Source organism: Megascapheus bottae, chromosome X (assembly GCF_031878675.1).
Source record: "Megascapheus bottae isolate mThoBot1 chromosome X, mThoBot2.hap1, whole genome shotgun sequence".
NCBI lineage: Eukaryota > Metazoa > Chordata > Mammalia > Rodentia > Geomyidae > Megascapheus > Megascapheus bottae.
In genome coordinates this window covers 47,666,027-47,680,130 of record NC_143547.1, presented here as the reverse complement: position 1 = coordinate 47,680,130, position 14,104 = coordinate 47,666,027, and the positions used below count along the sequence as shown (strand labels likewise).

The following is a 14,104-nucleotide window of genomic DNA, read 5'->3' as shown; positions in this document are numbered from 1 at the left end:
AGAAGGAAAGTACATGAGACTCTTATCTCCAATTAACCACCAGAAAACTATAAGTAGCACTGTGATCAATGGTAGAGCACTAGCCTTGAGCTTTAGAGCTCAGGGACAGTACCCAGGCTCAAACTTCAAGTCCCACAACCAAAAAAAAAAAAAAAAAGTAAAGGATCTTCGACATCATCTCCATTTGATCTTGGCAATGAGCAAATGAAAGTAATAACAGAGCCGGTATTATACTCTGGTTCTACCAACTCTCAGCACATTGTTTGCCATACAAAGTTCAGAAAACATTCCATTTATTTTTGCCTTTTATGTGAAAATGAGCCAGTACATCTTTCTAACAGAAAATTTGTAAATCTCTGAATGTGAGAAATATGTTCTAACAGAGGAGTGCTTTGTTAGCCACTTTTTTTTGTCAGTCCTGGGGCTTGAACTCAGGGCCTGGGCACTGTCTTGAGCACTTTTGCTCAAGGCTTGTGCTCTACCACTTGAGCCACAACACCACTTCTGGCTTTTTCTGCATATGTGGTACCAAAGAATTGAACCCAGGTCCTTCTGGATGCTAGGCAAGCACTCTACCACTAGGCTACGCTCCCGACTTGATTAGCCACTTTTTCTTCAAAAATAGGAATTCAGAATTCATGTCAAGATTTTTCAAATATGTAATTAGCAATAAATGGATTCATCAAAATCTCAACCACAAAAGTAACATTTAAAAGAGTCAACAGGAGTCAATATATTAGGAAAAAAATATATTAGGTTCTTGAGGGTCTTGGAAAGACTGTCATAGATAACAGAAATATATAACTAGAACGTGTAAATAGAAATTTCTTAAGTCTTAGCATATTCATGAGAAACTTGTTTTTAGTTCCTTTTCTTTGGGTGGCTTTGAATATTAGCTATTATATTTTGAAATGTGAAGAGGCAAAATGTGCTATCGGGCAAATAGCATTACACATTACCGTGGGTGCGACTTTGCTTTAGGGGAGGACTCTTCAGGATTAAAAAACCAAAAACTTACTCTCCAGTATTTGATGAAATAGCTGAAGACGGTTGTAGCAATGTACAGGCAGTAGAGAACAGAATAAGCTAAGAACTGAAGGAAGAATTTGTAGTTGGAGAATCCAATACAGTTATTAACCCTAAAAAAGAAAAAGGAATTTGAGATCAGAATGTACTGATTAAGAACAATCTGATACATAGTAGACTACGCAATGGAAACATAGTACAGCTGCTGTTTCATTATGTGTCATATAGAAACCTAACCCAAGATAGAAGTCCTTTAATAGGAACAGACTGGAAGAACAAGTTTACATCTCACTTGTACAAACTGGTCCCTAACAAACCCAAGAAACCTTGGCTCTAAGTTGCTAAATACTTACAACTAAACTTTGGGTAGTTGTAGCATGTTCTCTTTGGAATTGGTTGATTTTGCACTAGGTCTCAAGGTCTGACACATCAAAATTGTAGAAATGTCAAAATTGTAGCAATGGAGAATATTTCAGAATCAAGCCAGCCAGAAACAAAATTGCTTTGTAGAATGTCAAACAGAAGAAACACTTATGCTGGATATCATTACTGCTAAAGCTAATGGACAGGAAACCATTAGTTTTGTGACCTCAGGAATTCACTAGCATACCTTGAGTGGTCTATTTGTTCTAGCTTGAAAATGTTACACCTCCTCTGCCCTCCTACATACAGATACAAAGCCCAGTGAATTATGGTGGCAGAAATAGATGTGTTTCAACTATGCTTAGGAAAGTGGGCCTGTTGAGCAACTTTGACCCTTTTGAGGAGAAAAATGAATCAAAAGGACATACCAAGGGCAGTGATGGTCCATTTTTAAAACACACCTACAAAGGGGACAAAATACAGTGGTAAGTGAAGCCATGGACACAAAGTGACACCTCAAAATGGCACTCAAGGGTTCACCAATACTTTTACATAGTTCCAGTACACCTTTACACAGACTTCTACTATGGCAATTCCAAAATGACTATCTTCTGTTACTCTTAGGATGAGCCAATCATGACATATTTTAGGGTTATGCTAGCAGCAAGTTATATGCCTGGATGTCCAAACTTTAAGAAAGATAAGGAATTCAGGGTATTTCTTTTTTTTTTTTGCCAGTCCTGGGCTTGAGCTCAGGGCCTGAGCACTGTCCTTGGACTTTCTCAAGGCTAGAGCTCTACCACTTGAGCCTCAGCACCACTTCCGGCTTTTTTCTATGTATGTGGTACCGAGGAATCGAACCTGGGTCTTCATGCATGCTAGGCAAGCACTTTAACCACTAGGCCAAACTCCTGGCCCAATTCAGGGTATTTCTACAGAGAAAAGGTCCAAGATGTCTTCTCTAGTTTCGTTCAGTACTCAGTTTACTTACAGTGTGGGTGGGGATGGGGGGAACCATATGTTATAGCCTGAGTTTCAATTAAAGGCAAAGGGAAATATAGCTAGAACTACTACTTTAGAAGAAAGACTTCTATGAAGATTAGATACATTAATATAAAAAGTATTATTTGAAAACAGGAATAGTCAGGTTTTGGTGGATCACGGCTGTAATCGAGGTAGTGAGGAGGCTGAGATCTGAGAGCCATGGTTCAAAGCCAGCCAGGGAAGAAAAGCCCATGAGACTCGTATCTCCAGTTAACCATCTAAAATCCAGGAGTGGAGGTGTGGCTCAAGAAGTTGAGCACCATCCTTGGGCAAAAAATGCTAACTGATAGCTCAGGGCCCCGTGTTCAAGCTCCAGAACTAGCACAAAAAGAAAAAAAAACTGGAGCCAGATCCACAAAATAAAGAAGGTAGTATTGGGTCATAACAAAAACAGAAAATGAATATCTATGGTTCTATTTTGCTATAAATAAATGGAAGAGAAGAGCGAAGCATCTAGAATTTCCAACAACGTATACAGATATTCCACCTTCAAGGTGAGGGACTATAACTTCCCATTCCTTCAACATGTGCTATACATAGTGGCTTCGTTCCAAGAGACATAGCACAGAAAGGAAAGGGTGGAATAATTTTACAATGGAAAAACCTGAAAAGCAATGGCTCAGCAAGATGATCAAAATTACTATTGCAGTGAAAACTCATGTTTATCAATACTCTTGATTTGATTAAATGAGAATGGAAGCGTTATATGTATGGTCTACCTTTCATAATCACATTACCCCAGTGTAATGAGAAACGAACAAAGAAATTTCAATTTAGGAAAATTCTATACAACACCTTAACCCTGGCTCCTGGAAACTGTCAAGATCATTCAAAACAAGTAAAACTGGAGAATCTGTCACAGCATAGAGTAATTAAGGAGACACAAATACTAAATATAATTTATTTTACATAGAATCCTAGATCAGATCAAAGACATTGAGGGAAACTGAGGATATGTGGGGGGTTTGTTATTGTTGTTTTGGGGGTACTGGAGTTTGAATCCAGGGGTTTGTCCTTGCTAGGTAGGTACTCTACTATGTTGCCTCTGCCCCCTAGGGATATTTAAATCTAGATTTCAGTTGAAAACAATATATCAATATTAGTTTAATTGTTAACAAGCAGACAATAGTAATGAAATGTGTTCATAGGTAAATGTAAGTCTAGGATAGATGAAAACAATCTATACAATAAATCTATGTACATAAAACTATTCTGAAATAAAAAGGTTATTTTTCAAATGTGATTTTTACTTCTCTTTCTATCTTTAGAATAGCTTGAATCCTCATCAGCTCAGTGAGGGTGTTTGGCATGTGCTCATTACGATGGAAAAGAAATGCTCTTATCTGGGCATGGTTACATGTTAGGATCCATCATTTTGTTGTCTAGGCAACCATCAGTGGCCACGCTCAGCCTAGGGAAAATATAGCTGTCACTTACATGGCACAGACTGAACAGTGGTGGCAGCGATCTGGCTTGATCAGATGGCACCGGTCACAGAATCGTACAGCTACAGGAAAAATAAAATGGTTAGTATTTGTTAGGGATCAATGCAAGATCTGACATTTTACTAATCTGACTGAATGGCTTATAATACAATGACTCTGTATAGTTGAACTCATATCAAGCTGACAAACAAAATAGTAGATATTTTTCCCTTGTTGGATGAGTCTTGGAAGTACTCTGGACTGAGAAGAGGATGAAGGAAAGAGGAAATATTTCATATGAACTTTACAACTTGTGGGCGGGATTGGAGGGGAGGGAAGGTGGGAAAAATGAGGGAGAATGTAACAATGCTCAACAAGAAATGTATGTATGTAACTGTAACCCCCTGTACATCACACCGACAAAATATTAAATTAAAAAATAAAAAGATGTTGTATCTGCAAAACTATGAGCAATTGCCTGAGTGATTTCAGACAAAACCATTTCATTTATTTTTATTCTGAATTTCCTATCTGAAAACAAGGATTCATTGTTTATCTCCTATCTCCAGATGTTAGAATGTGCAAAATGAATAAAATTTCTGGCAAAGACACTAGTTCTCATAATAACAATTTTTAGAGAAGACAAGGTGAGACAGTGAATTAGATGTGTCTTTTTTTCTTGCTTGTCCTGGGGCTTGAACTCAGGGCCTGGGCACTGTCTCTGAGCTGCTTTTGCTCAAGGCTAGCACTCTACTACTTGGGCCACAGTTCCACTTCTCACCTTTTCTGTGTATGTGGTACTGAGGAACTGAACCCAGGGCTTCATGCATGCTAGCACTGTACCAGTAGGTCACATTCCCAGCCTAAGTGTCCTCCTTTTGACTCCTTTGAGGAGTAGCAAAAGACAGACTATATTCTGAAAAGAGGAAAGAAGCATTAGGAATCATGAAAGAAGGAACGGACAGCTAAAAAGCATGGAGAAAGAGAAAGTCAGAGAAAACTGGAAAAGAGTTGCAGCTCCAACTGCAGTTCCCCAAGGGAAAAGGGAAGCTGAAGACATAGCCAAAAGGTAAACCAGATGTTCCTGACAAAAGAATTTTCAATTCTACACTGAAGAGAAGCCTTCAGTTCTCGTAAAGATTAAACTTGATGAGGATTAGGTGTGACAGGGACTGCTCCTGTATGGTAAAACCTAGTCTAGGAGAAGACAAAGACTTTTTACCACTCCTCTTAGCTTGAGAAAATGATAGTAAGGCACCATCTTGAGAGGGGACTTCTTGCTTGATACTGAGCTATTCTGAGACATGAAAACAAGAAACATTCATGGCTTGGAGTGTCTGCCATGATAGCTGGGTACGGGCTGACCATGAAAGGTTGTCATAGAGAGGGAGAAAGTCTGACACGGTAGAAGGGAGACTGAACACCATGACGAGTGGCCTCATCTTCCCTGGTAAGGTGTGAGTCCCATTCCCTCAGGACACAGCATCAATCCCATGACTAGCGGAGTGCTCAGAGACCAAGCATTGTGTCTCCTGGCTATGAATGTTTGCTGATTGGAAAGTACTGCACCTGAGTCCTGTAATAGCACTGTCCTAGCCTCCCCTCTTAGACACCGTGATGACCTGTTGAGCAAGGTCTAAAAGCATGGAGACGAGACTGGGAGCTGCTTTTTGCCTATTCATTTGCTTCCAGGAAAGAGACTTACATTTCTGATCCAAGGATGATTCTCCCCAGCCACCACACTCCTGCAGGGAGGTGACCTGGTGGGCAGAGATCAGCAGGCAGAAATGCCTGAGTCTTCTCTCCTCCCACTCCTAGTGTTCCTCTACCACTGTAAAACTCAGAGCTCTCTTTGCTTCCTGCTCCACATTTTCTTACAAATGTGAGGGATATACCTAGGGACAAAAACATGTTTGTAGAGCAAGGTGCAACCTGCTGAGCCCACAAGATGTAAAGCTTCTTGCAGCCTGCAACAGTTCTTTGTGCAAAAAGAAGGGAAGCTTCTAAACTTGAAAGCAGTCCAGAAGCAGACAAGGAACCCCTGAGGGAATTGTAGCTCCAAGTGGTGGAACACTAGCATTGAGTGAAAAAGCTCAGGGACAGCACCCAGGCCCTGAGGCCAACCCCCAAGATGGTCAAAATAAAATGACTGACCCTTGACCAGCCCCACTCTTGGCTCACAGACAGCAGCAACCTGAACACTAGGAACCATAAAAATGACTGAAGCGAATTTTTCTTTATGATTAGTGGGTGACCATTCTAAACAGCATGTCTGGTTACTGGGCTACATTCCTAATCCAGGGTCAACAACAACACCTAATTTGTGGCCCTGTGCTATCCTGTCTAAATATCAACAATATTTCAAGTAAAAGACTATAGGCGAGGGCCAGGAGCGTGACCTACTGGTAGAGTGCTTGCCTAGCATGCATGAAACCCTGGGTTTGATTTCCTGATACCACATACATAGAAAAAGCCAGAAGTGGTGCTGTGGCTCAAGTGGTAGAGTTGCTAGCCTTAAGAAAACTCAAGCCCTGAGTTCAAGGCCCAGGAATGGCAAAAAAAAAAAAGACTATGGGTGGTTAAAATTTCCAACAGTGAATTGGTTTCAAATGTACAAATTCCAAAACAGAAACATAAGAAATAGGACAAAATGATAGTGGGTCACTTTGCTATCCCAGTCTATCCAAACAAAATCCAGACCAAAAAAATCAAACTAGGAAATTCAGATTCCAATGATATAATAGAGAAAATGGACTCATAGGCACCCACAGGGTATTCCATTCAACAGTCACAGAATATACATTCTTCTCAGCAGCCCATGGAACTTTCTCTGAAAGAGATCATGCTTTATGGCATACTTCAAGTCTTAACAATTAGAAGAAGTTGGAATAACTTCCTGTATGATATCATTCTACTGAAGAATAAAAACTAGAAATTAACAGTAAGGGAAACTACAGAAAACACTGAAACACACGGAGACTAAACAATATACAGCTGAATGTCCAGTGGGTTATCAAAAAAAATACAGGGAGCTCTTTTCTAAAGTCCTAAAATCAAATGAAAATGAAAATAGTACTTACCAGAGCTTTGGGGCACAGCAAAGGCAGTGCTAAGATGAAAGTCTATAGCTATGATGACATAAATTTAAAAAATCAGATATCAAATAAATAATCTAATGATGTACTTCAGGATCCTAGAAAAAAATTGAACAAGCCAAACCTCAAACTAATAAGAGATTGGGGCAGAGACTGATCTTACTGAAATGGAGACTGAAAGAATGCAATAAAGAGTCAATGAAACAAGACAAACCTTTGGTCAAACTATCCAAAAGAAAGAGGGAGGAGACACAGTTCAATAAATTAGAGATGAGAAAGGGGATATCACAAGAAATGCCAATAAAATTCAAAGGATCACTAAGGAATACTCTCAAAATCTGTATTTTAATACTGGAAAATCAAGAAGAGGAGGTAGAGGTGTAGCTCAAGTGGTAGAATGCCAGCCTGAAGCAAAAAAGCCAAGCAAAAGCATATGAAGCCCTGAGTTCAAGCTCCACTATCAATCCACAAAATAAAGGAAAAGAAAATCAAGAAGAAATGGGTAAAATGTTAGATGCATATGAACTACAAGAATTGAGCCAAGAGAATATAAACCAACTCAAAGAGATTTTTAACAGGCAATGGGATTGAAGCAGTAAATAAGACTATGTATATATAAGGAGTTCAAAAAATTAAACACCAGGGGACTGGGAGTTTTGCCTAGTGGTAGAGTGCTTGCCTAGCATGCACAAAGACCCAGGTTCGATTCCTCGGTACCACATACATAGAAAAAAGCTGGAAGCGGCGCTGTGGCTTAAGTGGTAGAGCTCTAGCCTTAAGAAAGCCCAAGGACAGTGCTCAGGCCCTGAGTTCAAGCCTCAGGACTAGCAAAAAAAATCAAATTAAACGCCAGGGCCAGGAGTTTAGCCTAGTGGTAGAGTACTCGCCTAGCATGCACAAAGACCAGGCTTCGATTCCTTGGTACCACATACATACAAAAAAGCTGGAAGTGGTGCTGTGGCTCAAGTGGTAGAACTCTAGCCTTGAGAAAGTCCAAGGAGATTATTCAGGCCCTGACCGGGCTCCAAGACCGGGAAAAAATAACAAACAACAAAAGAATATATACTTTAATTAATAAAGGGATAAGTGAATTAAACTGATACTTTTCAAAATAAGAAATACAAATGACTATTAAATACATGGAGAAATGTTCATGTTCAACATCCTTAGCCTTAAAGGAAACACAAGTCAAATCAATACTTAGATTCTATTATATCTCATTCCAATCATAATGGCAAGCAAGAAAAACAAAAATTCTGGTGAGGATACAAGAAGAAATGTAACTCTTTTATACTGCTGATAGGAAAATAAATTAGTGCAGCCACGATTGAAATCCTCAAGAAACTAAACCTAGCTACTCAGGAGGCTAAGATCTTAAGATTGTGGTTCGAAGCCAGCCCAGGCAGGAAAGCCCATGAGACTTGCATCTCCAATAAATTACCAAAAAGCTGGAAGTGGAGCTGTTGCTCAACTGGTGGAGTGCTAATCTTGAGCAAAAGAGGCTCAGGGATAGGGTCTAGGCCCCAAGTTCAAGCCCCAGGCCTGGCAAAAGAACAACAAAAATACCATATGATCTGTTTTTGGGTACATAATCAAAATAGTGTAAGTCAGCATATAGTCAAGATATCTACACATCTATGTTTATAGCATCACTATTTATAACTAAGCTATGGAATCATCCCAGGTGCACATGGACTTAAGAGCTGATAATAAAAACATGGTGTATATGCATGCTAGATAATTATTGAGCCATAAAAAGAGTGAAATTCCATCATTTGTAGGAATATGGATGGAAAAGGAGGTTATTATGTTAAGGGATATATATATGAATATGCATATATGATAGACACAGAAAGATAAATGCTTCATGTTCCTGTTCAAATGATGAAGATTTATAAAGGTCAATTGCATAGAAGTAGGGAAAACAATTTTTACTGAAAGTCAGGGAGCAAAATACAGTCACATCAGAGGGATAAATTTTGATGTTCTACAATACAGTCTGGTGGGCATTCATTCTCACAACTTACCTTTTTTCATTTTTATTTTTAGCTAGTACTGGGGCTTGATCTCAGGGCTTGGGCACTGTCCTTGAGCTTTCCCAAGGCTAGCACTCTACCACTTGAGCCACAGCACCACTTCTAGCTTTTTCTTTGTATGTGGTACCAAGGAATCAAATCCAGAGCTTTGGGCAAGCACTCTACCACTAGGCCACACTCCTGGTCCCAACTTATCTATTTTATAAAAAACTATAAGTAAGGAATTAGAATGTACCTAGCACAAAAAAGATAAATGTTTAAAGGGGCAGAAAGGTTAATTTCCTTGATTTGATATTGTACACAGTTTGTCTTGAATATCATGCTACATCCCATACATATAACATAAAATAATGTCAATAACAAAAAGACAAACACACATTAGACATTAAACAAAAAACATCTCTAAGCAAGCCAAATTTTCTAGCTCATAGCCTCTGCTCTATCACATTGTTTTGTTTACTACTGCCTGAAATGAAATAACTTATATGGGTATTTCTATCAAATTAAATATTTTCAATCTTCAAAATGCCTCAATTGCATTAATCACTTATAAACTGTTTTAGGGAAGTTTTTAAGCATCCACAAAAAGTAGAGGTACATAAGCCTCATATATCATTAACTAGCTTCAACAACTGTCAACAGTATCATTTATAATTTCATCTGCTTTTCCTTTGGCTTTTTATTTGAACATTTAAAATGTATCCCAGACATTGTGTAACTTCCAACCAACCACAAATATGAGAATATGCATAAAGACTTTAAATTTTTTCCTTGAGATTTATTGCTTTTGTAATTTTCATAGTTGCTCTGATATCACTGCCGTAACAATAAGTTCTTTTTTTTTGTCAGTTGTGGGGCTTGAATTCTGGACCTGGGCAATGTTCCTGAGCTCTTCAGCTCAAGGCTAGCTCTCTACCATTTGAGTGAAAGCTCTACTTCTGTTTTCTGGTGGTTAATTGGAGATGAGTATCACGAACTTTTGTGCCTGGGCTGGCCTTGTACCTCAATTCTCGGTCTCAGCCTTTTGGGTAGCTAAGATTAGAGGCGTGAGCCATCAGCACCCAGTGCAATAATTAATATAATCTAATACCTACACTACACTGAAAAGCCTCCACTTGTCATTTGGCACCGTTGTAATATTTAATAATAAATATTTAATATCAGAATACCTAATAATAAATATTATTTGTAATTATTTATAAATATATCAAATACAACAATTAATAGTATTTATTATATAATATTGTATTATATTATTCATAATGTTTATAGAAATAATTAATAAAATATTTAATAATAAAATATTAAATACTTGTTACAATAATGGAACATAAGTGTCTGACAGTATACTTTCAAAAGCCTTGAAACACACTCTTCTGAATATGATCTCACAGAACAGCCTTGGTTTTCAGATTTATACAGTGGAGAACTGATTATGGGAATAGATAAATTCTGAAGTTAATATACTATTTTATTTTTTTTGCCAGTCCTGGGCCTGAGCTCAGGGCCTGAGCACTGTCCTTGGATTTTCTCAAGGCTAGAGCTCTACCACTTGAGCCTCAGTACCACTTCCAGCTTTTTTCTACGCATGTGGTACTGAGGAATTGAACCCGGGTCTTCGTGCATGCTAGGCAAGCACTCTACCACTAGGCCAAACTCCTGGCCCCCTGAAGTTAATATTCTGTAGTGGGTATTTCCCCAAGAAAACTGAAAGCATATTGTTGTTTTAAATACTTGTATGAGGACATTCATAGCAAATTGTTTTCATTAGTTAAGCACTAGAAACAACAGAACTATCCATTTCCCTGTGAACTGAGCCAGTTTTGATACATGGATATGATGTAACACTAGTCATCAACACAAGCAATTAAATATGCAAAAATCTGAATAAATCTCAAATCATTATACTGAATACAAGAAGTCAAAGAACATGCTTTTTAGTTCATAGAATTCTAGAACAAACAAAACTATCCCACAGTGGAAAAGCTAATCAAAATAATGGTTGTCCATGCTCATGAGGAAGGGGAAGGGATATGGTGGTAATTTATGGGGTGGTGATAATGTTTATAGTGGTTATAGAAGTATTTGATTATACAGATTCATTTATTTTTTGAAAAATTGAGTTGTGCATTTAAAATTTGTGTATGTTTTGAAGCTGGGCGCGGTGGCTCCCGTCTGTAATCCTAGCTAGAAAATGGGAAGTGGGGCTTGGCTCAAGGGTAGGGTGGTAGCCTTGAACTGAAGAGCTCAGGGACAGCACCCAGGCCCAGGGGTAGGGAAATAGCTTTGAGCTGAAGAGCTCAAGGACAGCTCTAAGGCAGAGTTCAAGCTCCATAACCTGTACACACACACACACACACACACACACACAAATCTGTGTTTTGAGTGCAAATGAGAGAAAGGTATTTTGGTGGATGTGTACTTAAGTCTGCTATTTGCTTTTGTGTGTGTGCGCACCAGTCCTGGGGCTTGAACTCAGGGTCTGGACCCTATCCTTGAACACTGTGCTCAAGGCTAGCGCTCTTCCACTTGAGCCACAGCACCACCTCTGGCCTTTTCTGTGTATGTGGTTAGTGAGGAATTGAAGCCAGGGCTTTGTGCATGCTAGGTGAGCACTCTACCACTAGGCCAAACTCCTGCTATTTGCTTTTAAATGTATCAGAAAAATAAGTTGGTTTATATAATGAGTGTTTGTGATTATAATGTAACCCTTCTATTAATTACAATAAAAATATATTAAAAAATAAGTTGGCTTGAGGAAAGAGGAAGGATGGATTTGTGAACAGATAGATAATAAAATAATATGCTGAAATGTGAATGGTAGAATCCAGTGTAGATATTATAGTTATTTACAGTTCTCTTTAATTTTATGAGTGTTTGAAAACTTTTAATAAAATATTGAGGAAAGAATTCCATAGAAGTTTTCAGAAGACAAGACAAAAAGAGGACCTGCCTGACAAAATAGATGGTTTCTTTCGGAAATCTTTTCTGAGTTGCTTTCTTTTTGTTATTTTTTTAATCAGTCCTGGGGCTTGAACTCAGTGACTGAGCACTGTCCTTGGGCTTTCTCAAGGCTAGAGCTCTACCACTTGAGCCACACTATCACTTTCAGCTTTTTCTATGTATGTAGTACCGAGGAATCAAACCCGGGTCTTCATGCATGCTAGGCAAGCACTCTACCACTAAGCCAAACTCCCGGCTCCTGTAGTTGCTTTCTTTAGGTGACTTAAGAAAAACTGACCTCCACTTCCGGTTCTTGTGTACACTGGGAGCTTCTTGGCCATATCAATAAGCATCTGCTTCTGGACCTCTGGTCTCTCTTCATTTTCATAGCGTTCCTTATCTGTATAGGACAAGTGGAACTGGAAGCAGAAATGATAGTCAACACTTGATTTTTCAAGATTCACAGAAATGATTGAAAACAACTACATAACAAATACCAGGAAGTTGGAATATGTGTTGTCAGTGGAGGGATGAGGTCAAGGGAAGGAAGTTCAGATGAAGGAAGAAGGAAAGGATGAGAGAATATAATCATAATACTCAATGCACACATGCAAAACTGGAACCAGGTAAGTTGAAAGGATGGGTAGGGTTAGGAGAGATGAAGAATGATGAAGGGGTGACATTGATCATGATGCATTGTATTCACAAACTGATATGTTGCATCGACACTCCTTTGTACAACTACTTAAAGATATTTTTTTCAAATGTATTTATTGTTATTGTAAAGGTGTACAGAGGAGTAATAGCAACATAAGTCAGGTAATCAGTATATTTCTTTTTGAACAGTGTCACCGCTTCCCTTGCTCTCTCCTAGTTTTCTTTCCTGTCTCCACCCACAAGTTATATAGTTCATTTTCATCAGTGTCTAGTATCATTGCCACCTTGGTTCACCCTTTGTGTTATCATCACCTTCACCAAAACAAATAAACTTATATACAAGACAAAAAGTACAGAAATCACAAACAGCAACAAAGGCGCAAAACAAAATAAAAGTAAAAGCAAAATAACAAAAAAAAACTACCCCTCTTTTTTCCATTTCTTGGAGTTCATTTTGATAAGCATCATTTTTTTCTTCATATTTTTATTGTGATTAATAGAAGGGTTACATTATATTTACCAGATAGAAGGTACATTACTTCACATACATTACTCTTTCTCATGTCTTGGTCCTCATTTCCCTCCCCCACCCCCGCCTCTCATCTTGTTTTCCCCCTTCCCTATCTGATTTCAAATATCCAAATAAGCATATAAACAATATATCAGATAACAAGGTAAAATACTGTAACAATATGAGATAGCCAAGGGACAGCAAAAGAGATGAGAGATAACATAGTACATTAAGGACAACAATCACTCATTATATGGATTGTGTTTCTATATCCTGGAGGTCCTTTCATTTAGTGTCATACTATATGGCCTTATGTATCTAGGTTTTGTTCTATTGTAAATCTCTGCTAGGAGAGCTCAAGGTTTCTACTGATGATGACAAATGAGGGAAACAATTGAGCCTATGTCCCTTTGAGTCTGGCTTACTTCACTTAATAGGATTTTGTTCTAAGTGATAAGCATCATTTTATATGTTCATATGCACATAGCTATTGTGCCCTTCTGATTTTCTCCTAAGAATATCCTCCTTTGGTCTCATTGTGTAAATGTTTAGAGTCCTGTTTAATTTATCATCTCAGTATAATTTTTTGTATTTTACTATCCACTGGGTTTACTTGTAGATTTATAGGCACATTCTAATTATTACAAATGAGGGAAATCATGCTTGGCTCTGGCTTACTTTGTTTACTTAAATAATTAAAATTAAAATTTGTTCCCAGTCCTGGAACTTCAACTCAAGGCCTGAGCACTGTCTTTGAGATTTCTCAAGGCTAAGGTTCTACCACTTGAGCCACAGCACCACTTCTGACTTTTTCTATGTTATGTGGTACCGAGGAATTGAACCCGAGTCTTCATGCACGCTAGGCAAGCACTCTATCACTAGGCCAAACTCCCAGTCCCTAAAATTAAATAATTTAAAGATACTTATAAAGAATTAGAAAAATATAGGTGTTATTCTTCCTTGAAATTTAGGTACTGGTTTAGCTTCTAAGTTGATCTGGTTAAT

At 38.3% G+C, this 14,104-nt stretch overlaps 1 protein-coding gene across 2 annotated transcripts in view; it reads right to left on the bottom strand.

Annotated features, from left to right (window-relative positions):
- The window catches only part of Zdhhc15 (zDHHC palmitoyltransferase 15), a 99,721-nt gene that overhangs the window by 42,286 nt on the left and 43,331 nt on the right, over nt 1–14,104 (bottom strand). For both annotated transcript variants that reach the window (XM_090327025.1, XM_090327027.1), the window contains 4 exons: nt 12,230–12,350; nt 3,871–3,940; nt 1,818–1,850; nt 1,019–1,139 (listed from right to left, as the gene is read on the bottom strand). In XM_090327025.1, coding sequence (XP_090183151.1) covers nt 1,019–1,139; nt 1,818–1,850; nt 3,871–3,940; nt 12,230–12,350 — 345 coding nt within the window. The remainder of the gene's footprint in view (nt 1–1,018; nt 1,140–1,817; nt 1,851–3,870; nt 3,941–12,229; nt 12,351–14,104) is intronic.